This window comes from Pleuronectes platessa, chromosome 7, assembly GCF_947347685.1.
Source record: "Pleuronectes platessa chromosome 7, fPlePla1.1, whole genome shotgun sequence".
NCBI classification, from domain to species: Eukaryota; Metazoa; Chordata; class Actinopteri; order Pleuronectiformes; family Pleuronectidae; genus Pleuronectes; species Pleuronectes platessa.
This window is the reverse complement of record NC_070632.1, coordinates 8,858,919-8,886,335: the sequence shown is the minus strand read 5'-3', so window position 1 is coordinate 8,886,335 and position 27,417 is coordinate 8,858,919. Positions and strand designations below refer to the sequence as shown.

Here is a 27,417-nt window from a genome sequence, read left to right as displayed (position 1 = left end):
CAGCACATCTAATGCGTTAGCACCCCCTTCAGTTAGATCACTGTGTTGTCCAGTGTTACTTCTGCATTTAGAAGGAAAATGCCCTTGTGCATTAAACTAAAAAACACATGAATAGAAATGATGAATAGACAGAAAACTGAAGGGATAGGACGGTGAGATATAAAGGCATTTTAATATTTTTATATTTTTGAAGTATGGGGGGGGGGGGGGGGGAGACCTGGTGTGGCAGCGAGTATGATGTTTATTTCATGTTGCTCTCTATCCATACTTTGAAGTTGGTCGCATGTGTGTAGACTGTGTAAAGGTCGGGATTGCACTCCCCATGGTCATAACCAAAGCTGACCAGTCCCAGGAGCCTCCACAGCCCTTTGTTCTGGCCCTGCACCGGTGTTAAGCTCAGAGGGGGCTGCTGGTTGTCGGAGAGCGCAGGGAGAACGAGGATTCCCCCAGTGTCAGAGGGGCATATGTTAGAGGGTCCATAGTCTGGCTTCTGGCTGGCACACAGCATGTTCTCTGTGACGCTGACCGGCACGCCGTTACGAGCGTACTGCTGCTCACAAGGGACCACATCGGCAAGGCGCACGAGCCCAACCCTCGCCTTCTCATCAGCGCCTAAACTGGAATCGGGCAGTGGGGACCAGCCTGTGACCAGCCCGTGTCCGGAGGTCACCTCTCCCTGGGTTTCCGAGAAGCAGAGGGGCTGGACCTTCTCCCCAATCCTCGCTTTGTCCAGTAACTTGACCACAGCAATGTCAGAGTCCAGAATATTGGGGTCATAGTGTGGATGAATTGCAATGGAGGCCACCTAGAGGACAAACAGACACATTTATTGTGCAATTTTAAAAGAAATATTATTATTATTTATTTATTTGATTAGGACAGTGCACATTAATCAATATGTCAGCCAGAGCATCAATATAAATATGCCGGAGTTAGCTTAATTGCTAATTTTCATCCGTTGTCCTAAGGCAAGTCAAGAACATAAAAACAACATATCAGTATACAAAATAGATTAAAAAAACACTTTTACACACAAAATAGGTCCCCATATCAAGAGTCCATGTTAAAAAATTAGAATGACCAAAGGTTACATATGAGAGCAGGTCTGGCTTGCTACTAACCACTGTTTAAGGTTTTTTCTAAAGGTGGTGTAAGTGGCACAGTCTCTAACATGTGTTGGTAATATATTCCAGGACTGTGTTCCTCTGATGGACACCACCATTTGACCAAATTTGGTCTTGCGGCGTTGTATTTCGCAGTCACCTCTAGTTAGTGCTCGTGTATTTATTGTAGGGGATTTCTTCTTTATAAAATTCTGTAATGGTGGAGGGGCTAGACCGTTCAGAACCTTAAAGATTAGACAGACATCCAAAAACAGCTGAAAACTATCGAAGTCCATGATTTTGTGTTTATTTGTAATGTAATGTAATTTGTGATGTAAATATGACATCAAACAATATTTATTGAACCTTTGTTATAAGTAAGATGTAGTGAAATGTTGTCTGTGTTGTTTTTCAAGAAGCTTACCCTCAGGTGCTGGAGACCTTTACTTTCCCTGCGGTCATCACGATAATGCTTCCCCACCACCACCTTGATCTTGGCTGCATCCAGAGGATACACCTTCCCCAGCTCTGTCACACAGTGGGCCGCAACCACCACGCTCCTTTGGTTGACCAGAGCCCCGCTGCACACCAGCTGCCAGTCAGCAGCCTGATCGCGGCTGCCAGTTCCTGCTCCGCCATCCTTCTTCAGGGACCCTGCCAGGCTGTCTGCCTTGGTCACCTTGGTCTTTACGCCTTTGGTGGAGCGGCGGTAGATGGCTGCCAGCCAAGGCCAGTGAGCCTCTGCCGGCCTCTCTTGGTCAAAGGTTGGATGCTTCCCACACACTTCCGAAGAGGAGGTGACAGGATGAGAGAGAAAGCATGATCATGGGGGGGGTGGGCAGCAGGGAAAAATTAGACTTGAACAGAGACTGTGTCAACATTCCTCGCTATGGCACTAAGCTTGTATTTTAAACAGTGTTTGCCAAAATGCAAAGCAGTGGCACGGATGAAGCAACACATAAAACACCCAGTTTTTCCATACGATCTTGTAAAATGTGAGAGAACCCTTAATGTATTGAATCTGAAAGAAAAGGTCTAAATAGGCCTTAAATATAAATGTACGTTTCGATTTATTATTTGTACCGTCGCCAAAATGTTTCAATGTAAGAGATAAGGTCTCAGGTTTCAACCAGAATGATAGAATGTTTTCAGAGCTTCTTCATTACGGCTGCCCACAGACCCACCACCTCTTCAGGTTGGGAATCCGAACAAACAGGCCATTTTGTGATTGCTACAAATACTGATTAAGTCTGATTTCTTCCACTCGGCACAGAGCAGGAAACCACTCAGATAAAGAGTGAGATAAAGAGCATGAAGAGTCTCCTTCCTTGTGTGATTAGTCCTGGCAGCGAGTGAAAGAAGCCGAGGGAACCCATTGGTTTCATGGTATGAGACTAGTTTATAATGGCTGTAGAAACATTTGAAAAACCAAACAAATTAGGAGGGCCTGGTCTGAATGGATTTACAGTCTTTCCCACCATGTGCTGTATATATTGTTCAAGTGCAACCAAACTATTTGAAATCATATGAAACCAGGTATTAGACTAAACCCAACAAGTGTGTACTGCTGTTGTGTAAAAAAGAGACTTCCTATTTAAATCAATGATACAACTGCTGGGTCATAGATACGCTGTTATTTTATCATCATCTGGGACAAAGTGCAAACATCTGTGTTCAAACTTTTTGATTTCTGCAAACCAACTGTTTTATTGCACCTGTTTCAGCCACGTTCCACTCACTCGATATTGTCCATCACTTTAAAGCCCTGGCTCCTGATTATATTAAGTATTTTATTATACCATATGAACCTTCGCGTTGCTTTAGACCCTCGGCCAGAGGTTTACCATGTTGAAAGATGAAGGGGACAGAGCCTTTCTACTCTGGACCCGAAGCTCTGGAAGGACTTTCTCATCTTTTTCATCTTTATCTTTTAAGTCCTTTTTAAAAACTTCCACTGGAAAGTCTTCAATGATCTTGTATACATTTTTCTGAATTAATTAAGGAATCCATTTTGATTGATTTTGTGTTTTGCTTATTATCTGCCCCAACCATAACCTGCACTCCAGGGCCTTAGCTTGATCACCTAATCCTGCACTTTAAATAAACAACCTGATTTGTAGTTTGTTCTTTGAGTTTTTTTATACTTCTGATCTTTACTTTACCCAATTTATTTCCATAAAGCACATTGAATTACCTGTGTACGATAATGCACCTGTCTTGCCTTTTGTGAAGTACGTATTTAGCAAAGTGCCATAAAAATAAAGTATATTTCAATCAACATTATTTTGACGGATGTTGCTGTTGATGAGTTTCAATCGACAGGAGCCACGTGTATTAGCTGTACATTTGATCACAGCCTGGAGGAAACCAAGCTGCTGTCAGACTCTTCTCTCTGTTCCTCACAGCTCTGCCGAACATGTGGGCTAATGGCCTTTCTACTCAGCTGCTGAGGGAGCTTTCACAGAGTCGTAATGAGAGGCCTGCAGCTCTCTGGCTCACAACGATCCCTGTGAGATGGGTGAAGAAGCTGACAAGGTAATGCTCAACGTCACCAATTAAGAGGGAGTGAACTGTAATTTTAGACAGTGCCGCTGTGCGTGTACCCCTAGTGGACATTTGACCGGACTCTCCACCAACATCATCGAGACACCACATGCGGGGAAAGTGGTTTGAAGGAATCATGTCCTATTTTTCCGGATCAGAGCCAAAAACTTGGAACTGGAGTTGTTCTGGCGACTTGTGATGGCCCATCGCTTTATCAAAAACACACTATGTTGGGTTTTCCTTAAATCTATCACTGTTTGTATGAGCCAGTGTGTTTCCTGTGGGTGCTCTCATCTAGCAGGCCTCTGCTGCCCTCACCTGGTGAGCAGGAAACATGACGCCCGCTCCATTTCCCCGTCTTCAAGCAAGTGCGGCGAGAACTGCCGGAGTGGTGGTAGAACGGAGAAGCGCACTCGTACTCTATCTGTGTGTAGAGGGGGTGGAAGCCCTGGGACAGCTGGGGAGGCACCGGGGGGCTTTTAGTGGGGGCCTGCGGCTGAGGGCCCATCACGGAGGCCCAGAAGAGCTTGAGCACAGGTGTCTTCCTGAGGGGAGAGGAGGAAGAGCGAGTGGGGGGTTTGCAGAAGACATTAACTTTTTAATACTTTTTAATGTGAGTGTAGAAAACTGACCAATGATACGAGAGTCGTCATTACGCCACTACAGCTCGTAAAGTGTTGGTTACAAATACCTGGATGGTGTCTGAGGTGGCAGAACTCTCTGTTTGACCAGTTCTGACACTTTGAGCTCCCGGCATGCTACAAATAAACACACATATATGAACATACACTCATAAAACACACAATAAAAACACCAATACTTATTATATAATCTATTGACACAGCTTGAGAAGATCTGATGTACCTTATAAACCTATTCTCTATATGTTTTATTGGCTATTTCATTCTTTTTTATACTATGAATTTCCCCAGCGTGGAATCGACTTATTTTATCTTTACCTTATCATAGCTCTATCTTAATTTGTGTCTACATTAACTCATCTCTATCATATCTTGTCTCCACCTTATCTTATAGCTATCTTATCTTGTCTCTACTTTATCTTATCTCTATCTTATCTTGTCTCCACCTTTATCTTGTCCCTACCTTGTCTTGTCTTACCTTACCTCACCACTCACATTTCTGTATATCAGCCTAACCTTGCATAAAAACAAGTGAAAAATTTAAAAACAGTTAGCTTGGCTCTGTCCCTAAATAAAATAAATCCCATACTATCACATCTTGAGCCCACTAAAATAAAAACTTTATATCTTGTTGGTTTCTTCTTTGTCTAACCCTAAGAACAGTTTTGCAAGTTTTTTGCTGCTGTACAGAACAAGCTTCTGCTCATCAGGAAAGTTGAGCTGCAGAGCCGACAGACCAAAATCCATTAAGAACTAATTAACATTTACAGCTCCGGACTTGATGGATCGCTGTACAGCAGAATCATTTACTCGCTGGCATTTAACATTGACATTTAGCATTTATTTTGCGTTTAGCTTTTCAGAACCCTGGCTGTTTTGAACTACACGATTCAATACAACATGAAACCCATGATAATTTATCAGATAATCATTTGGGAATAAAACGCTGAGTGTGAAGTATGTTAGTACTTATCAATCTTTAGAAAACACACCTTATTAGAAAGTGGTTCCCAATCACTAATGAAATAACAGTCCAAATGATACATGTGCTCTACAAATCTACAGATACGTGCCCACCACCAGTTTCTCAACAGCGAATTTATGAATCATTGACTATGACGGAACCTCTGAGACAGACGGGTTGTTTGCCACTCCAGGTTCCGTCTGCCTGGCAGGTGCGTCGGGCGTCACCACTGAGAGCGTATGAGTGGTTACAGGAGAACTCCAGAGTCTCAGGCTCCAGCCCTGGCGCCACCTGGTGGTAGCCGTGGTGCAGTCGGGGGAGAGGAGGGCAGCTCTTCTCTGCAGGAGGGGAACAGTGAGGTGAAGGTCAAAGAAAAATGTGGTACTTTGCATTTTAGAGAGCGTTTTTACTTACCGGAGAAGCTTTGGTTGATCTCTTTCTCCTTCTCCTTCTCCTTCTCCTTCTCCTTCTCTTTATCCAACTCCTCTTTTGTTTTCTCAGCTGTTTTATCCCCTTCAATTGTTGGTTTTTCTTTTGGTTTCCCATTTCCCTCACCTCCAGCCCTGTACAGAGTGAACTGAGTAACGTTGACCCGAGAGGGAATGGTTCTCCTCCCGGGATCTGGAGAAGCTATGGTGTTATTCTCTTTCTTTGAGTCCTTCACATCAGTTGTAACTGTGTTGTTCTTTGTCATTTCCAGTTCAAATATCTCCACTGTGTTCTCCCCCTCCGATGTGACCGTCCTCTGCTTGGTATCATTGGGGCCCACTTTGTCCTTATCCCTTTTCCCATTCACCTGCTCCTCTTTTCTTTCCTTCTCTTCCTGTCCTTTGTCTTTTGTCACAACCGTCTCTGTGGTATCCGTCTTTTTTGTGTCTGGGCTGCCATCTTTTTTCTCAGGTGGCTTTGCCCCCTCAGTTTCCTCTTTTTCAACTGTGTTCAGGCTGTTATCCGGCTCTTCACCATCCACCTTATCTTGGCTGCCCCCAGTAGGTTTCCGTGACCCAGTATTTCTTTCCTCCAGCTCTCCTTCATTCCTATCCTCGGCCACAGGTTTCTCTGGAAGGGTCCCGGTATATTTATCTTCGGCGTCGACTGCTGTTGTATTCCCATGCTCAGTATTTATATCTTTCCCTCCAGCGCTTTCTTTTTTTCCAGCAGTGTTGTCTGGGCCCTTCTCTTTAGATTCGTCGGTATCTTTGTTACTGTTTATCTCTTTGTCTTTATCCTTTTCTGTCTCAGTGAGCGTGTTATTCACTGTGGGCAGAGAACATAAAAAAACAGATCATTGCTGGATTGTTCATTTAGCTGCTGATTGCAAATCTGTTTTGTTCAAGTCTGGCTCATCAGACTGAACGACTCGAGGCACTGACTAATTTTCTCCTATCCATTAAAAGTGGCTACCCTTTCAAAAAAGGATTGCAAAATAAACTATTTGCAGTGACTCAGCCATTTTCTCTGGAATAACAGATATTGCACTGACCTTTGGTGCAAAGAGGAGGCATCCCACTCCAGGTGTTGTTAGGGAGACACGTTCTCTGGGACGTCCCGCTGAGTTCATAGGGTTGGTAGCACAGGTACTGTAGCGCAATGAGGACGTCATTGGGTCCATAAACCAAGAAGTGGTCCCCGTGTGTTGGCTTGCGTGGTAGAGGACAGACTCTTTCCACTGGCACTGGAGACAGGAAAGAACATCAGACTTTTTCCAAAATCAGCAGCATCTCTGGGGGAATGTGAATGACCTCCAACTACCAGCAGATGACACACACACACACACACAAGTTTTCCAGATCCCCACATTTTAATCGAATAAACAATTCACATCATTGTCTTACCGCACTCCGGGGCAGGCACACTCCAGGTGCCGTCGCTTAGGCAGATGCCAGTATGAACCCCCCGCAGCTCGAACCCAGCGTCGCAATGGAAAGTGATGCGCGCCCCCGAGTGATGAAACACACCCTCTGTGGATCCATGGGTTGGCACCGGAGGCCTGCGGCATCCCACCACTGTGTGGAAAAACAGGCAGGGGCACAGTTTACGTATGAAGACATGTTGTCCTACTTTCCTTTTTCTTCAATTCAAAGAGGAGCATGCATAAATGATTTAAGAAACATTTCGAGCATCCCTTTAACATCAGTTTACTACACCTTCCGGCTGTAAAGAAACAAACAAATAAACCTTCAGTGAGTTCATTCCCCTCTGGAGATCCCAGTTGAGACAGGTACCCGACAAACCGAGGCTCTCAGACCCATTACTCTTCATTTAAACATTTCCAGAGCGCCCTTAGCTGCTCTTTAATAAACAGCTTCACCCGTTCAGGTGAAGTGTGAACGACTCATAGCAGAAGGCGTGAACACACTCCTTGTAAATGAGGACGAAGTAGATGCAATAAAAGCTGTTCACTTTTCCAATGTTGTAAAAGTAGATTTTTACGAAGTGGGGAAGTAAAGATCGGTCGTGTGGTTCTGGAATTGCGCGTGTGGCTCCGTTATATGACGGCCTACAGCAAACAGAACTACGTCATAAATGGGGAAATTGTGTAATTCCTTTAGCATGTTGTGATGTGCTGTTTCTGGGTGGATTGGTTTTATTTCTATGGCAAATTGTGAATTTGCGCACAAACGTTGTGGAACAGTTCTTTGCCACCCACAACTGAAGTCACAAGAACTCAAACACATGTGTCAACACTACAGTTATCATCCAATTAAGATGAGATCTGTGGTTTTATAGCTCCAAACCAAGGAACCCTCCCTATAATCTCTGCGTTTGTGCCATACGACATTTCCAACCTTCAGTCCCTGGGGGGATTTGAGAAATCTGCTGCCCAGCCAAAAAACAGAGGAGTAAACTGTAGCTGACCTTTGTTTTGTTTTTGTTGTTTTTTTATGCTGAAGAACCCTGAAAGTGCTGCGGGCATTCATGTGTTTTGCTGAATGATCCATTTTCCATGTCAGACTTTGCGCGCAGACAGAATGAGATGAGTCTGGAGTTATTAAGGTGGAATGTGAACACACATATTGTAAGTGAATCATTATTCCTTTCATAAATACCCTGGAAGCTATGCTGAACGCTGCACTCCAAAACAGATTAAAACTGTGCCGAGGAGAGAATTTATTCCCTATCTCCAGTTTCTGTGATAACGTGTCAGATTCTCTGTGGCAGAATAAGTGTCAGCTCAGGATTACTGCAGTTGACAGGTTGATTATTGCAGACGTATAATATGTCTGATGTCAGGTTCATACTTAAAATTCTCCATCCGACTCTGGGGCAGAAAAATGTAGACTACGTTTCCCCTGCAAAATGTGAGTCATTAGTGTTTTTCCAGCTCAGCTCCATTGAAATTAACAGCTGTAATGATTCCTGGGAACACAGATGAATGCACACTGTGTCCAATGAAAACAACCGACTCCTCCTTTTATTTAACAGGTGTCTCCTCCTATGAAAACTAGCTGGCAGATAAAAGCTGTTATATAAGTGGAATTGTTTCTCCATCAGTTTCATAGACTCGAAGTTAGCCCTGAAAACGACACCATAAAGGAAAACGGGACATGGGATCAGGAGGTCTGTTATTGCTGGATCTTGAGCGAGGTACAAAAATAAACATGTTCAGGTCCAGAAGCTCGTAAATAAATTAGCTTGAAGGCCAAAATACCTGCAGCCACACCCTGAGGGGGCAGTACCCTACATGACTTACACAGCGACTATCCTCAGAAAGCAAAATAGTTACCAAATTCAGAAATACTGTTTTTTTTCCTCAACCTCAGCTTTAAACCTCCAGATATTTGTTGGACTACTTTCCCCCTTTCATGAAATTCCTCTGCCGGTTCCTGTCCCCAGCAGCATGAGCTCATACATTCGTTGACCCAGTGCCGTATAATTTCATAAGTATAACATATTTGTTATTTTCTCAAAAAGCTGATTGGCCAAGACTATCGATCATGGCCGGGGGGGAAACCACAGAGCTCTCCTTTATAACTGAGTCACCAACAGTAAAAATGGGATTTCAATATGAAGTAAATCTCACTGATTCATTTTGTCACTGGTTGTCTGATTTCAGATGAAAACTATTAAATCAATTCTGTTATTGGTCAGTACAAATGTGCCTCCGGGGGCTTCATGGGATGGAATATTCAAGTCATTCCCACAGTTATACCGTTGGCGTAGAACCTGCAGGTTATTTTTCCCCTCAAATATGAAATATCAGTATTTCTTAAGGATGATCAGACTTGAGGGATTTCAGTTATGTCAGACTCACCTTCCTCACACCTGTTGCCTGTGTAGCCAGCCAGACAAGCACAGTGATAGGCGGTAGAACTGTCCAGGATACAAGTCCCATCGTGCAGGCAGGGAGAAGAGCTGCAGGCTGTAAACACACACGTGCAATCATATGTCATTAGGGTACAATAAAAAAAAGAAATGCTAAATTTATAAGCTGCAGAATGACAGAATCTCTATATCAAAAGATGGCTGTAAACACCAAGCTACTCTAAGGGATTTAAAGTTAAAGCTGGTGCAATTTAACTGTAGTGTTGACTTTTCATTTGTGAAGATGTGTGGACATTTCTACACAGAGAGCCTCTGTTTACTTTTACTAGATCTGGCTTTGGCAAGAGTGGAATACATGCACAGTTTGAGCACAAAGTGCACGTGTGTGTCTGCTTTTGAGTTTAAAACCTTGAGAGTGAGGTCATTTATGGAAAGTGAGGACATTTGGGGCTGAGCAAACTTTTGCCAGTGGTCTGTAAGCTTTTGCCGAAATCTGTAGCTGTCATTAGATACTCTGGACTGTGGAGATACTGTTTTAGAATCAATGCTTACATATTAATGATTCAAATGTAATTAAACAATAATTACAATATATCCTGGGCTATGACTGCAGAAAGGGGATCAGGTTTTGGGTAGGTAATGCATTATATCACGAAGGCTCCTTATGTAGAAGTAGATACAAATCATTACCATAATTAATATGATTAGCATTATTTTAATTGACTGTTATTGGTATTTGACCAACCTGAGGTCTCCTGAAAGGTGGCGAAGAACCCATCAAAGTTCTTGTAACCATCGGACACAAAGAGTATGTGTAAACTGTTGCCGGAGCTCTGAATCAGGGCCGGCCTGTTGCTCCCGCAGTATCGACCAATCACACGCGAGTTGAGGCTGTCGCCATCTCGGACCTCCACGAAGTCATAGCGACAGGAATGGTGGAACTCCAGACTCATCATCATAATCCTGTTGGCACCAAGGGAAGAATATGGAAAACAAAGCTAGAAAACTAGTCCACATTGGAAATGATTTGTGCTTTTCATTGATTTCACCTTGAAGAATTTTATCAATATGACAGTGAAGTGAAGGAAATATGAGTAGATGTGTTCTGCTGAACTTCCGGTTATGGTGTGACGTTGGTAAGACGCATCTCAGCGAGGCTCCGAGGCTAACTTACTGGTTATTGTGTTAAACAGATCACAAACAGCTTAAGCCGTTCATACTCTAACAGAATACTTCCAGCCAGCATTATGGTCAACACCAAAGCCCAGAAAGCAGCTCAGCCAAACTCAACGACATTGAAACTACCACCGTCTACTCCACAAGCTAAAGCTAGCTCAGCTGCGGCTAGCATGGAAGCTGCGTCGGAGGCGGCTGCAGAGGAAAGGTCAAGTGCTGAAGTCATCAGCATAATATATCAGCTGGCAGATATATTATTTTGCAGGGAACAATTTTAGAAGTCCAAATTACGTTGGTCAACATTTATGGACCTAATGAGGACAATCACTCTTTTTTTAGGAGTCTCTTTCTTACTATATCGTCTATGCCTGGAAAATATGTAATTGGTGGTGACTATAACTATGTGCTAGATCCCGTTAACGATCGCTCTTCAGGCATTGACACCACTCATCCTCATACTAGAAAGCTCTTGCTACAGTCTATAGATGATCTTAACTTAATTGAGGTCTGGAGAAAGTTCCATCCCAGCAGAAAGGAGTATTCGTGTTATTCCAGTACTCATAAAACATCATCACGTATTGACTATTTTTTGATCTCCATGAGTTTACTACCCCAGGTAAACGAATGTGGTTATGATAGTATAGTTCTATCCGACCATGCCCCCATCTCTCTAACCCTTCATATGCCAAGGCTTACACGATGTCCCCCTAGATGGCGCTTTCAAACCAAATGGCTGCAAGACCCTAAATTTGTTAAATTTCTTGGTGATAACATTGACATCTACTTCCAGTTGAATACAGATCAAACAAGTGCAAGTGTAAAATGGGAAGCATTTAAAGCTTACATTAGAGGCATGATCATAAACTATACAAGCTTTAAATCTAAGTCCCATTTTGAAGAACTAATCAATCTTGAGACTCAGATAAAATTTTTGGAGTTAGATTTATATCAAAATGATAGCCCAGAGAAACATAAAGAGCTTCTTCTGTTGAGAGCTTCTTTTCTTCTGTTGAGAGCTACAAAGAGCTTTCCACTAACAAAATTGCCGCAAATCTTCTTTGGTTGAAACAATCCTACTATGACGAAGGTGACAAAGCAGGGAAGCTCCTTGCATGGAGAATTAAAAGAATGCAAACAGATAGAGCTATTAATTCAATTAGATTAGAAAATGGAAATATGGCAATAGACCCAGCTGCAGTAAACTCCTCCTTTAGAACATTTTATGAATCCCTTTATCAATCAGAATATCCAGAGAACACGCAGTCACAGATTGAATTCTTAGACCAATTAGATATCCCGACTATAACAGATCAGGACAAGACTGAACTGGATAAACTATTTACGGTTAAGGAAATGTTAGAAGCTGTGCAGAACATGAGAAGTGGAAAAACCCCAGGGCCGGATGGGATACCTATTGAGATTTATAAATTGTTTCCAGAAAAATTGCTCCCTCCACTGCTAAAAATGTTCGAAGAGGCATATGAATCAGGAATCCTGCCCCCATCCTTACGGTCTGCACTAATTACCTTGGTACCAAAGCCTGGCAAGTCACCAACAGAAAGGGGATCCTATCGCCCCCTATCTTTAATGTGCTGCGACACAAAGATATTATGCAAGGCCTTGGCTAGGAGACTAGAGATATGTGTTCCATCCCTAATTTCGAATGATCAGAATGGTTTTGTTCTTGGACGCCAGGCATTTCATAATATACGTAGAGTATTGAATATATTACATGAAAGGCGTGATGCCAAAGATAATGCAATCCTATCGTTGGATGCTGAGAAGGCCTTCGACAGGATTGAATGGAAATATTTGATGGAGGTCTTGGCAAGGTTTGGTATGGGAGAAAAGTACCTTAAATGGGTGAAACTTTTATATACAGAACCAACAGCAGAAATAATAACAAACAACCTCATATCACAGACCTTTAGTCTTCACCGAGGCACGCGACAAGGCTGTCCTTTGTCGCCCCTTCTGTTTTTGTTTGCTATTGAACCCCTGGCCTTGGCCATCCGGCAGCATCCAAAAATCTTTGGTATTAAAATAGGAGAACTGGAGCATATTATTTCGCTCTTTGCGGATGATGTTGTTATCTATTTGTCCAACTTGAATACATCTATTCCAACACTCGCTGACCTAATCAAATCGTTTGGAGAATTCTCTGGCTACAAAGTTAATAGTTCAAAGTCAGCCATACTATTTCTGAATGAACATGAAAGACAAAACCCCAAAGTAGTTACCCCCTTTTCAGTTACCCAGGAGGGATTTACATATTTAGGAATCAAAATAGTCCCGGAAATTGAGAATATAGTCGCTCTCAACTATGATCCCATAGTACAATTCACAAGCGAATCTTTGAGTAGGTGGATATCAATGCCGATCTCTATGTTAGGCCGTATTAATATAATTAAAATGTCAATCCTCCCTAAATTCCTTTATTTATTTCAATCGATCCCTCTCCCACTTTCACAAACTTTTTTCTGTAATCTTAGGAAATTGTTCTCAAATTTTGTATGGAATAACAGGCGTCCAAGACTGCGGCTCTCCTTACTGTATCTTCCCTACGACAGAGGGGGGCTTCAGCTACCTAACCTACAATGGTACTATTGGGCAGTACAGCTGCGCACAGCTATGTTTTACTTCTCCTCTGACCCCCCAGCATGGATAGCTATCGAACGCACTGCAACATACGGTTTACCTCTTCAATCATATATGTATTCTGCTCCTATTAAGATACTCAAGAAACAGACGAAAAATCCATTTGTTAAGAATACCCTCTCTGTATGGCATGAAGCGCATGCTTATGTTGGGGATGCACCCAAACTCTCCCAATTCTCCCCGATATGGGGCAATGACAGCTTTGTTCCTGGTAGAGCTGATGGTGGATTCAAACAATGGGCAGAAAAGGGTTTGGGCAAAATAGCGGATTTATATGTAGAAGGGAAACTAATGACTTTTGATCAGCTGGTTCATAGATATGGGATCCCTAGAAAACACTATTTTAAATATTTACAGTTAAGAAGCTTTATAACATCACAGACCCACAGCTTACTGGAGCCGCCCCTCTCAGATACAGAGAGTATTATTGTAAAGAGTGGAAATAATCGAAGACAAATGGCATTATTGTATACTATGCTGAGATCCAAATCTATAGACACCTCACACTCCAGACTTAATGCCTGGAGGGACGATCTACGAGTAGATATCACTGAGGTTGAGTGGAAAAATACTTGCTTAAAAGCACAAACGCAGACGATTAACACTGCATTGAAACTGTTACAGTATAAATGGTTGTTCAGGACATATGTCACACCTGTGAAACTCAATAAGTTTAACCCTGACATTCCTGATAATTGTCCTAAATGCAATGTTTATGTTGGCACACTGTTGCACTGTATGTGGGAATGCCCAAAAATGCAGTTGTTTTGGAAGAATACAGTTAACCTGGTCACACGTATAGCTGCCATAGAGGTCCCTCTTGAGTCAAAGTTCTGTATATTAGCTATCTATCCTAATCACTTTGTACCAAGCCGAAAGACAGCACCTTTGATTAACCTGTGTATGCTTCAAGCCAGGAGAGTGATCGCTTTGAGATGGAAGAGTGTGGACAGTCCTACAACTGCAATGTGGCTAAGGGAAATGGCTTCTTGCCTTGCCTTGGAGAAATTAACATATGTGGTCAGAGGGAAAACAGTAAATTCAAGGAGATATGGGACACCTTCATGCAATTTTTGGAAAGCGACCAAGTTGAATTAATGAGTGAAACAGAATAAAATAGCAGCACCTAATGGGATGAATATTAATAGTATCTAACTAATATTATGAATAAGAGAACGTTATTTTATCTAGGCTTTTGATTTGATTGATTGGAATTTTATTTTATTTATTTGTATTTGTATATTTCTGTCTTTATTTACTTCCATTTATTATTATATTTTTATTATTATTTTATTTAATCTCATTTAAGTTTTTTTAATTTCTGCCTTTTTTTCCTTACCCTGAGTGTTTGATTGTGGGTTGGGGGTGTTCATAAACGTTTGTATGTTTATAAATGTTTGAATGTATGTTTCTTATATGTAAAACTCAATAAATATATTGTTAAAAAAAAAAAAAAAAAAAAAAAGATGTGTTCTGCTGATGGCTCCGTTGTATTCCTGCTATTTTCTGTGGATCATGAGCTCACCTGTGTTCCTTGGCAGTGCCACACCAGCTGGCATCGAGGTACCGGAGCTTTAAAAAACCTCCCGCGAGCAAACTGGTAATGAACAATAATGACAGCTCCTGATTATATTAACAGCTGAGTGTGATTTGCCCACAATTGCGTAGTTTACTGATCTTAATGTGGCGTTAAATGTGTCTAATTTTTTTTACCAGGCACCACAGCAGTCAACAGTTCTCTTTAAGTGGAACAAAGATTCATGGGAGCTAAGATGTTAGCTCCTGGGGAGAAGAACCAGGGCAAAACTTGAGCAATTTGCAAAACCAAGGACGTGGATAAAAATGTTAAGAAACCACAGTAAACCTCTATCACAGCAGACATGTGTGACAGGTTATAGCAGGTGTAGCATTAACAATGGTTCTGTTCAGTTCAGATGTCCTCGTGTGTATTTCATTATAAACTGTGCTTTACATGCGACATGACAAAAGAAGGCAGACGTTTTCTCTTTTTGTCCTTGAAATGAGTATAAAGATGGACATAGAGTCTCGATCATCCCCCTGGTGGCTGGCTAAAGTATTGGTCATAAATCCCACCACCTCCATGTTAGTGGAGGGGACATTTGTTATTTTGGGAAGTTCTTATCACGCTGATGTATGTTCAAGTGATTGGTCAGATGTGTCGCAGAGAACTTGCTACCACAGCTACATCCCCCAATTGTTACTGTGCAGACTGAGTCTCCAAAGGCGCATGATGGCAGAGTTCACATTCTCTCTTCTTCAATTCTGGATTGAAGAAGAGACACGTCATCCATATTTATATAAAGTCCAGGGGGGGAAATCTAGGTCTCATTGGCTGACCTATGGTGTAGCTTCAGTCAGTCACACTCCCCCTAGCCAACCAGTAATGAATAAACAGTAATGAACACATGGATGTTCAGAGATGTAGCCTTCAGCCCAAAAGAGTCACCTGACTGAGATCATGACTGTGACAGGTAAAGGCAAGTAATAACACAATATCTCTGTGTGAACTGACTACCTTAAAAATATTTGGGCTATCATTAAATGTGAAGCGCACTTGGCAGCAAATATAAAAAGGTACAGTACATTCCGAAACCAAAAAGAGATGCGTTTCTTTCTCAAGAATTTTCGGATGCCTATATTTAATAGATCAGTTATCTTTAACGCTCATTATGTGCCCATTAAATTGCAGAAGTGCACATATGACTACCCGTAACATTTATGCAATTGGTGAGTAAAGTAATTACTGCCGATTAACAGTCTTCCCAGTTTAAACAGGCATCTCGTGTTTTTTCATTAAGCGTCCATAAAATATATCCATCAGCCCTGAATACACATGTTGATTGCACAACATTATTTCCAAAGCAAGTCGTTTGCACTGGTAATTACTGGTGTGGGATTTCAGGGTAATATGTTTGCATGTCTTTGTGTGCTTTAATACAGTCAGGACCTCTGGAAGGAAGGAAGAAATGTACACACACTTTCATGAGTTGTTTGGTTGCAGTTAGAGTGTGACATTGAGATGGCTGCCGGCGGGATTAGGAAAAACACGAATGGAGTCTCCTTTCCCCTCTTTTATGTGATTTCAGATGTAATTCCCTTGGCCTCAGACGGGAAGAGACATGAAGGAATGATGAACTTCACAGAAAACAATGACATGCTCCCTAATCCTCTAATTGTATTCTTTATCACAGACCCTCTGGTCAGGGAAGCGTGGACTAATACGATTTGCGGTGAAGCTACATGCGAGCCTGCAGCGGCTCCAACAATTAATGCCAGTTGTAATTCAGTACATGTTGCCTGTGACGAGGTTGTACTGTGGTAAAGACAAAGAAATATATTAAAAATAGACCCTACTAATAACTTTCCACCTGTCTATCGCTTATCTCAGCTGCGCATTCTCATTCAGAGGTTTTATTGGTTTTATGTCATAACTGCAGGGTATAAAAATACAACATTTAAATATTAGTCATGCCTTTCTTGATAAGTTTCCTTATTAAATGCATTTGGCCCCGACATATACTGTACATATGTCACAGTTCATGGTTTATTGCAAAGCTTTATGAGAAAATATTTTATTAAACCACTTACTTTAATGCACACAACAAACAGCTGGCATCTGCACGACACGCTCAGCCTGAATCTTAACTGTATGGAGCTTTTGTTCCTGTTAAAGCCCGGCACAAGCGCTCGCCTGTAGAAACGCTGCATGTGTAATGGAGAAAATGACAGAAATAGAAAACTATCACAGGACTGAAAAGTAATAACTTTCCTGAATAAACTAAACGGGGGTGTTGCGGCTTCCAAACTCTGTTGTCGACTTGCCACCAGCCTGCGACGTATATCTTAGCAGAAATATCTGAACCGAGGGGAAAGTTGACTGAGTGGGCCAGCCGTTAAGAACTATCACAGATGGACAATGAAAAAAGTGGTGGTTTTAATGCCAGATTAACCTGTGGTGACCTGGACTGTACTAACACAAAGATTCCCTGTATCCTAGAGTTTCCACAGACACATTTATCCTTAAACTATGCTTGTTTGGCTGGTGTGTAACATAAAGGGCTTCTCTGTGGTTTTAAGGAATTCTAAAACAGGAAGTAAATTAAATAAAAACTAAACAAAGCAAATTCTTGTGATTTTTCACTAAGGAGGGATACTGGACTCTTTTAATGCTTAAATGACTGAAAAGATTTAAATGTTGGTTTGTTTTCCTGTCAGTGGATCGACCACTCAAAGAAAAACTAGATCGATCTCGAAATGAAAAAGTGGTGCCATACATGTACATGCTCTACCCAGTTAGAGCTAGTTTCCAGTTAGGCCCAGTTTCCTGAATGATCTGGATTATTTCCTGTTGTTGTGAACACATATGGCTTGGACAATCTCCTGCTGTGTTCTTCATATGTAAAAAAGCAAACTCTAAAACGTTTTCCCAACATTTTCCAATCTTCCTGTCTAAAAACGGGTTTAGTTTGGTAGCAGGATTATGCAGAAATTACTCAATCAATAAAATTTGGTTTAGGGATGAGGCATGACCCAAGGAAGAAGCAAGAACCCAGTACATTTTGGAGCGGATCCGGATAAACAAGTGGATTCAAGATTTGTTTCATTTTCGAGATATGTGTTGTCTGAACGCCCTTTTATTTTGTAAATTAAATAAGTAAAAAAAGTAACCAATCGGACTGTTATTTGTGCTAATACGAGCATGCTAACAAATGCTAATATTAAGCTATAAGCTATGATCGTAAAATATAGCAAATGTTAAACCTACTACAACGTCAAAATGATGGCATTTAGCTAAGTAGTACGATTTTAGTAGTATCACTGAACCTGCTCATGATATGATACCTAACTGATTTGGAAAGATTTTTTGAAATGAGGTCAAGTACACAAACCTGAGTTCTATGGTGAAGGGCCGGTCCACCTGTATGGTCCACTCACACCGAGCATTGTTGGGGTAACTCTCCAGCACCAAGTGCCCCTGTCGTTTACGGACTACTCCCCCACACTCTGAAACACACAGGAACTTACGTTGTGCGGCGACGGGGAACCACTGAAATTTCAGCAGTTGTAAATTAGACCTTAATTATAATTCTAGCCATAAACATTGAGCTGCCTTGGTTACCATTCAAACCAAAGGTAATTACATTTAAGATTCCAAGGGCCCTGTAAATGTCCTGTGTTGTGTTCATGGACGTAAACAAGCATAAACACAATATGCACTGGGCCAACAAACACTTCCAGCTGCCTGTCCAGGTTCCTGCTTTTAATTAAATGTATTCCTCTTGTGCCCCGTAGCCGAATATTTCCATATTGAGAGAGCTATAGTCAGTGTCCAAGTGTAGCACATTAAATTGTTTTATGGGATTCCTGAATGTTGACTCTGACTTGTCATTCAGCTCCTCGTGGAAAATCTCCTGGGCATATGGCCGCCTTCCAAATTGGCACAGGAGACAAATCAGCAGGGAAGCAAAGGAAGTACATTCATTTAGCCTATAGAGAGAAATTATTTATAGCGAAGCTGTGTAGGAGCCGTAATTAGGAGAGTGAAGAGACTCACTCATGCAATCTCCACCAGACCAGCCGGGCCGACACTCGGTGCAGTATTTTCCGTTAATGAAGAAGTCATCCCTCGGGGCCCACGTCCCATTGTTGCAGCGCTTACAGTTCTCGAACACACTGCAACCTGAAAGAAGCAGAGCCAGGAGAGAAATTGGTGTAAAACAGGAGCCGGACTGAAAAAAAGCCAGAAGACAACAGGCACAAACAAATCACATTAGGTCTTTCAGCTGCTATTGTTTGTCAGAGTTGGGCACACTTTGCATTAATATCCATTTCCTCAACGTTAGCTCTGGTTAACTCACTGAGCTCATCTTTCTCCACCACAGCTGCTTCCTAAAATAGGTACGGTGAGAAAACCATGTGACGTGGTTTCATGGAAGGATGGATTTTCACTTAAGAGGCTGCTCTGTCCACCGGGAGTTGAAAAGCAACGTTCAACCTGAGCACAGGTATGAATCTTAACAACAACAACATGCGCCGAGGATGTACACATGGGGATTTATGATTGGTCGTTGTGGTTCTAAGCTACATTTTTCTGCCTGTTTTACAGCAAAAATGACGTTCAAGTATCTATTGAATTCTGAACAGCTGTTTTTTTCCCCTCATAAAGCAAAACATGAGAGTATTCAAGCTGTGAAGACAACATGACATGCTGATATAGGCAAACGGCATGTAGGAAAAGAGCGTGAAGAGTTTCAATACATGAGCCGCAGCACATGTCTTGCAGAGCAGACGTCTCCAGGTGACTGTATTCTTTTTATGCACCGTACACGCTTCACACCAGACAATGATGTGCTCATCTGTGAGCATAAAAAAGCACAAAGATTTACAACCCTCTTTGAAAGTGTGATCACACTCTCCCTCTGAGCCAGTTCACAGGGATTCTGCCAGTAAGTCTAGCGAGGGAGTCAATGTGAAGTTGGCCAGGAAATTAGATCAGACTTGCATACAGAAGTGATTTTCACTCTTTCTGTCACACTGGTTGTCAGGCTACAATGCAAACAGCTGTGCAGCCGATAGGCCGCACTCAGTCTGATGGCAGATATTCAACTCTGAATTCTCAGCGGCTAAATGAACAGATGTGCACACCGTAATAAAGAGAGTGCTTAATTCTGACAACTAAAAAGGAGAGTGAGAGATGAGGGAGTAATTATTCCATGTTCATGTTGTCTCTATACCTGGATGGACGATGCAGGGGTCACACTCGTTGATGGCGTTGCGACAGCAGGGCACGGCGTAGCCCACCGGAGTCCCCTGGAGCGGGCACTTGCAGCGAATCACGTCGTACTCACAGCAGCTCCTGCACAGGACGTTCCATTCTGGGCCCGGGCAGTGGTTGTACAAGTATCTGTAATCTAAAGGAGACGACACCTCAGAGTCAGCAACTCGAACAGGCTCACGCAAAAAGAAAAGAAGCAAGTTTATGTAACCGTCGTTTCATAAGTGGACAGAAATAGAGAGATGAGTCAAGCATGGAGAAAAGACATCAGATGTGATATATTCGGCCTTGTGGGAAAGTGTGAGCACACATGGGTCATGGTCAGCAGAAGGTTGAGAAGCAGTGGAAGGATTTTGGCGAGTTCAGTGTTTATCCCAGCTCCTGCTCCCTGGTTGTTTCCACTGCCATGTGGTTGCAAGCTCCTCTTTACGGGGGGGCGAGTCGCAATACTTTACCTCCTCTGCGTGTTCTCATCCTATGTTGGATCTGAAAACAAAGATCAACAATAAAGTCGCTCCCAAGGAAAAAGAGAATCAAAGAATTTATCATAAGGTGCATCAAGCTTCTTCTTTTGAGTTTCTACCCGATTAATGTGATGATTAATTGAAGTGGAAACCAGCGATTTGAGGAACTTTATGCCCGAGTGGTTATAATTATGTAACAATCGGTTTTAAGCTGAAACAGACAAGTGGAAATTCTCTCCTGGCAGATGTGGACTGAGAACTAACAGAAGCTGCACTTTAAACTTGGCAGCGCATCGTTGCAGCAGTCTGGATGCACCCTGCAATCACGATAACTTCTCTGGCCTCAACAATAGACGCCCACTATTAATTTTCCTCTCTGAAAAACAGGCCAACACACTCGCTGCATGCTGGCTTTGTTTGCAAAATTGCAGTTGCACGCTACATTTATTTACTGTTTACATAAGACTTTGGATATGAAGAATTTAAGACAGAGGCTTGCAAAGCAACACATGAATAATGTCTTTGAGGTCGCTTGACGCCACAGTGTTGTGTTGCAATAGCGTGTGTCGCCTGCACTGCACCTTCTACATAAGTGATATCATAAATTGTATCTCAGTCCAGCGAGAATCTCTGCATCTCTCTCTCTCTCTCTCTCTCTCTCTCTCTCTCTCTCTCTCTCTCTGACACTGAGGGATGACGTGCACGTTGACATTAATCACGCAGGAAGTAGGTTGTGAAACGCCACTAGGTCAAGTTTATCGCGGGTTTTCCTCGGGACAGGGTTTTGTGCCTCATTAAACAGTTTCAGGCTGTTTTATGGTTCCTCTGTTGCTGGGGTCATTTGTTGTTTTGATAGCATGGACTCAGCTTTATTTGTGTTATACCCTGAGACCATGTTCAGCAGAGCCAGTAACAACATGTGGGCGAGTCTGCCCTCTCCGTGCCATGGCGTGTGGTGGGTCTCGGGACGGATTAAATGTCCATCAGTATGAAGCCAACACACACCCGTCACTTCCACAACGCCCATTCCACCACAACAACCACCGGTAATAGTTAACTGCGGTCAAAACGAATGTAAGATGTCAGATTTTCTGTTTTTTCGCGTGCATTATTTTGATCATATGTCATAACCACAAACATCCCAGGCATGAGCACGGCCTGCGTGCTGAGAGAAAGTCTGTTTTGATGAGACGAAGGAACAGTTATGTACTTCACAGTGAGTGCAAAGAGAAGGAAAACATTTAAGAAACACACAGAGACTAACTAACTAATTCATATTCACACTTAAAGTCTCAACAAGATTCCAATAAAGATCAAAATCAATGCAGCACTACATAATCCATCTATACAGCTTGTTCTTTGAGGGTTGCAGGGAGAGCAGGAGTCAATTCCAGCTGGTACTGGGCAAGAGGTAGATCACAGAGCCAACAGACACAGACAATCATTCACTCAGATTCACACCTACTGGCAAGTCAGAGTCTCCAAACAATAATCAGCTTTAGACTCTGGGAGGAAGCCACCTGGAGAAACTCCATGCAGACCTGGGAAGAACTGGCTGCCTTCATTTCGAGCCAGGCACCTTGTTGCTGTGAGCTGACTGTGTTAACCACTGCACCACCGTGCCGCCCCCTGGTTCACCAAATCCAGTTAAAAATAAAACATCACTGATGAAACAGTAAAGCTACTGATTGTTTGATTAAAGTATAGACCTACTGAGCAGCTACATTTCAGACAACTATTGCTTTTGTTATGATTGCAACATGACCCAAATTATATATGTTGGACCCCAGGGATTATTGACTGTTACTGGACAGTTTGACTCTTCAGCCTGGGACCTGGTATCGCTTGTTACCCTCTGATGATTATTAGTCCAGTGTTTATAAGGTGTGATGACCTGCCACATGGGGACTGGGAGGTGCTGATCATCTCCCACCCACCTCTGTGTTTCCTCACTGAGGTCTGTAAAGGACACATTGGCCTGACAGCTTGTGAAACTGGAGTTATTGGACATAAACATGAAAGAGTCAAAGGACTTTATGAGATGCTCTGTTATGTCATCAGATGGCTTGCTGCTGTGCGGATTGCCCTTCGTCACAGAAATGACATCCTGTGGCTCTAAGTGCCCTCGGCTCACTCCTACTTGAAGGCCCTGATTTAGAATATAATAACATGGGATAGAAAAACATATTTTGTGTGACCTCAGACAGTCAACGACATGTACTCATGATTAGTTTCCAGATTGCAACAAGCTTTTCCCCCTCTATGCTCAATTGTCAGGGTAATAAACACGGGCAGCAGAGTTTTCACTCTGAAAACACTGCAGAGATTTTGTTTGCTGACACCGAGCTCTGCTGATAAGGCCGTTATGTTCGTGTCTGAAATGTGACTCACATGTTTCACACACTGAAATGCATCTTTAATAGTTAATCTATTACATTTTCTTTGACTGCTGCTCAACTCAATAATAAATGTTCAGCGGTTACTAAAATTGGCGGGTCATTTTTAATTAGCCGTGCTTTGGCCTGAGGCCCAGCTATTTGCATTCACTCATTTCAACCCAGCTAAGTTTGCCACCTTGTTAAAGACACATCTGCGAGGCTTCCAGGTCAACACCTGCAGCTAACTACACACTGGACAGTAACAACTTAAAGTGGGATTTTTACAGCAGTTTAGGTCTGAACAGGTGTGGAGCTGCACGTGCACAGGGACGAGTGGACATTGGTGCAAACAGCACAACATTGTATTAAATGTCTTCTGCATGTACAGACAGTATAATATTAAAGGTGAAAACAAGCGTCACTATGCCGATGAACATTGCTTACATAATGTTCTGTTCCCCGAGACCTGTAATTTAACCCAAGACTGCGGTTGTACTTGCAAAAGGGAAGTGTTGACAGTTTTAATAGAGGGTGTATAGAAAGAAAGAAAAACACATCTGATCACAACATTTGCTTCTGTATTGCGCCTTGTTATGATATGTCTGATGGTTTCCACAGTGAACACAAAACAAGTATGTGTGTGTGTGTCAGAGAGAGAGAGAGAGCGAGAGAGAGAAAGGGAGAGAGGGAGAGAGAGAGAGAGAGCGAGGAAGCCATATGAACACACTTTAACAGCACATCACAAACATATGATCCCCCACAGTTTTGTAGCTGTACAGGGTTTTGTGTGGGTTCATTGGCTTTCCTGGTCTGATGTAAGTAAGCATCTGTTTTTTCCATTCCATAGCAGATGCTGAACTCCTCTGAACGTACGCCCTAACTTGCTCGCCAAGAAGCCACAGCAAAGAAAGTAGGAACGATGCGGACATCATGACAGAACCTCCAGGGTTTGATGGATATGTCACAAAGAGCCTCCACGCAGTCAGAGGCTGTACAGGCCCAGCTTGTTAGTCGGCATGTCTCGGCCGCACTCCCCTGATGTGGATCCAGACACTGACGTCGTTATCACCTGAGGCAAGACAAGCGGCCTCAGTGACCTTTACGTCTGACCTTACTGACCCGCAGATCCACTAAACTGTAAGAGAGTCACGGCAAACCTCAGACTTCTGACAAGGACGTTGTTTTTCACTCAGTTGTGAATCTCTGTGAAAATATGAAGCTGGAAATGTGCTGCAAGGTGCCAGGTCGACCTTGACAGTGAGTCTGTATCAATGCGTTCTGGCTGCAACTGAAGTCCGCTGAGAATAAACCACAAAGGTCAGCATCTGCCTTTTTATTAGTTGTGATTTCACACCAGCATCCACTTCTGACCCAGTTACCATTCATAACCAGGCGAGGCCTTCAGAGCCTCACAAAAAAAACGTGTGTAATTTGATATCTAAATGTTATCAAGGACGCAGCAGTGCACAAGGATATCTGTGGCATTTAAACTGCTTACTCTCAGTTTCTTTGCTTTTCCCGGCTCAGAAACTGCATCTTATCAACTTCGATATTGTCTTGTCTTGCTCCACACCACTCAGCTATTTATAACTCCACACAAAGCCAGACATATGCTGCAGAGTGAAGCCCAGTGAGAACTCTAGGATGAGCTCAACACGCTCATCAAAAAGACAACACAATGCTGTGGATCTGTCATTGCTGTCAAAGAAATAGTTCAACCTATTGGGAATTGACCCCAAAAAATACATATTTTGTCACGCACTCATATTGGCATCTAGCAATGGAGAGACTTTCACTTTCCTTATTACTTTATTAGGTCATATTAGTGTAATTAAAACACACACAATTTATTTTCTTTCACTAAAGTGTCTCTTAACAAAAGACGGAATATGGTGATGCTGTGCACTCATGTGGGATCATGGCAGTTGTTGTCTACACCACCACTGCAATCAGCTTCTCCCTGTAAGGACGTTTTTACTGGGAGCTGAATTATCTTCCTCCACTTTAAAACAAACAGACCGAGTGAGTTAATCCAGTAAAAACACAGAATAAAGCAGTTTCAGATTAAATAAGTTAAAGAGTTTTAGCATTACTGCAGCCACGGGACGTCTCGGGCGTTGATGTGTTTGCTCAGCTTTATTCTCTGATAACTTGTGATCTAGGTCCGATAACCAAAACTCCTTTATCCATTCAAGAAACATGGTTTAAAACCACCAGTGTCGAGAAAGTGTATTGAAAAAACATGTTGTAAAAATGAAAGAATGCCTCCTGCAGACAACCACCACCCTGACAAATACGCAAAAGCGCAAAGGAACCACAAACACAGGAATATAATTGTAATCAAGGTAACGGTCTGGTTTAATGCATTTGCCTCTCATTTGAAAAGTGCTGAAAACAGTTTGGATAATGAAAGCACACAACCCGACACAACATTAAAATAGTTTCTTTTTGAAAACTTCAACAGCCTAAAACTTATATATATATCTGAGGGAGAACTTTTGTCAGAAAAAGGTCCCAGACAAAAGAATGACAAATGACTGTTTATCTAGTTCTGAAGAGTTTCCTCCCGACAGAGCGGAGTTTATTTCACATGGAAACTAGCTGTGAGTGCACACGTGTGCATGTATGAGCTAAAGTACAATTCCTTTTGCGTCCTGCCCACAGCAGCTGTCTGGTATTTTGAGGTCAGAGTGATTTAGCCATCATGGACAAGGGAAACCCCCGGAGGAGCTCTATGAATATTGTGTATCTGAATGTAGACCCGATACCAGTGCTCATCCTGTAGCTGGCTTTAAATAAACTTCCCCCGACTATAGGAAACCACAAACCCAATAAAATAAGCTATCATCGTGTTATCCACTAAGGTGATATGTATACGCACTATAATATGAAGGTCGAACACAAGACATTTGGTTTTGTGGCACAGTTTGAAACTTGTCTGACATGTCATTTTTCCAAATGCTCATTAAGTGGCTTTGTTTTCCTTCTTGTAACTAAACTCTGAGCCCAGATCTCTCTCCAGTCTAATGCCATTGCTTTAATGTTGATCTTTGTTCCCGACTGCCCACTGAAGCCCTGACAACTTCCCTGTGGACTTTATATAAACACAATCAGCAGAGTGTATCAGAAGAACGGGGCATCTCAGGATTGATGTAGGTGGGGTATCCTGAACAGGAAGCCTTACATAGATAAAAAAAAGCCCCAGTGGGGACAGCAGAACTTGCACAGATTCAAATAACACACACGCTCACAAAAACCAACACTCCCGTGACGTTGGGATTTGGATGTAAACAAGGAAAAGGTTGCTCAACAGAAGCCATCCATCACCAGCTGATTAAACACGAATACAAAACAAGCAGTGCAGAGTCAGTGACTCAGCTGACAATAGCATGAGAAGGTAAAACTCCCAGAAGCCTCTGAATCATTCGAGTTGAACACAGCTGCACGCTGCCCAGCCCTTTGCCACACTCAGCCACACTACAAATTGAGGGTATTATTTTGCTGCGTGGTTGCTGTGCAGGAGGGAATCAGCCAGAGGGCGGGGGGGGGGGGGTTTGGTTAGGTGTCAAGGAGACGGTGTATACGCTTGCACACATGACGGCAGTCGGCGTGATCGACTCAAACGTGACTCACGTCTTCCTGCAGCACTTCAATTGGTCACTGAGGATAAACAATCAGAGACCATGTTGATCCCTGAGAGCACGACCGGGATCAAGTGCCAAGATTCAACAGCCTTATTTTGCTTCATTTCACCTTCAGGAATGTGTTGCAACATCCAACTCTGTGTTTTGATTTTGTTTTTTTTTTTCTATCAAGAGGAGAAAAAGTATTTTCACTTTAAACTCTCACAAAAAAAAACGGCTGTGATGAGTAGTTGTCCTTTTTTAAATAGGACAATAAACAAACTCTGTATTACATAATACAAGTTGTAAAGACAGACTTCGCTGTACGTCTTTGCAGCCTGAAAAGAAAGTATGTTTTTTCCATCACTGTAAAAAGTTGGGTTTTCTTTTACAAGCCTCTCTGAGAGTTGTTGTGCGTTCAAAGCATAGAAGGGAAGAGGGGATGGAGATAGTGCTGATGCCGGCTTTTTGAGAACAAAGAACATAAACCAAGAGGATGTGAAGTAAGGTGAGTGAGGAAAATGAAGAGCAGTAAAAAAAGAGGTAAAGTCTTGGTCAGTGTCTTACCATAGGGCCAGGCTCTCCCCTGGGGTAATGAGGTGAAGATGAAGAGGGAGATGAAGAGGAGCCAGCCCTCCTTCCCCGAGATAAAGGTGCTGGTCCGGGGGATTGTGCCCCTGTGGGTTTGCCCCAGCTGCAGTCCCCGTCCCGCAGACATCATGCTGCAGCCTGGAACTCTGTTTACTTTCTGAACTCAGCTGACATCACCTTCTCTCGGCCCTGCAGTCCTTCCCTCCCCTCGCT

At 42.6% G+C, this 27,417-nt stretch overlaps 1 protein-coding gene across 1 annotated transcript; it reads right to left on the bottom strand.

The window, feature by feature from the left end:
* Positions 1–181: 181 nt before the first annotated feature.
* pamr1b (peptidase domain containing associated with muscle regeneration 1b) lies at positions 182–27,417 on the bottom strand. Its single transcript, XM_053427827.1, has 14 exons — positions 27,181–27,417; positions 20,108–20,284; positions 18,928–19,053; positions 18,263–18,377; positions 10,264–10,481; positions 9,508–9,615; positions 7,088–7,258; positions 6,736–6,927; positions 5,667–6,509; positions 5,414–5,590; positions 4,339–4,405; positions 3,966–4,192; positions 1,528–1,886; positions 182–805 (listed from the first exon to the last, which is right to left on the bottom strand). Exons 1-14 carry the CDS (start codon positions 27,332–27,334, stop codon positions 242–244), a joined length of 3,498 nt encoding a protein of 1,165 aa, XP_053283802.1. The 5' UTR covers positions 27,335–27,417; the 3' UTR covers positions 182–241.

Bases quoted from the DNA above. Each gene is read 5' to 3' on its own strand.
- pamr1b (XM_053427827.1), bottom strand. From the start codon at position 27,334: ATGATGTCTGCGGGACGGGGACTGCAGCTGGGGCAAACCCACAGGGGC. The intron at 20,285-27,180 runs GTAAGACACTGA...CGTCTCCTTTAG, and splicing joins GGGGAGAGCCTGGCCCTATG to ATTACAGATACTTGTACAAC. The intron at 6,928-7,087 runs GTAAGACAATGA...TCCTGTCTCCAG, and splicing joins TGTGCCTGCCCCGGAGTGCG to TGCCAGTGGAAAGAGTCTGT.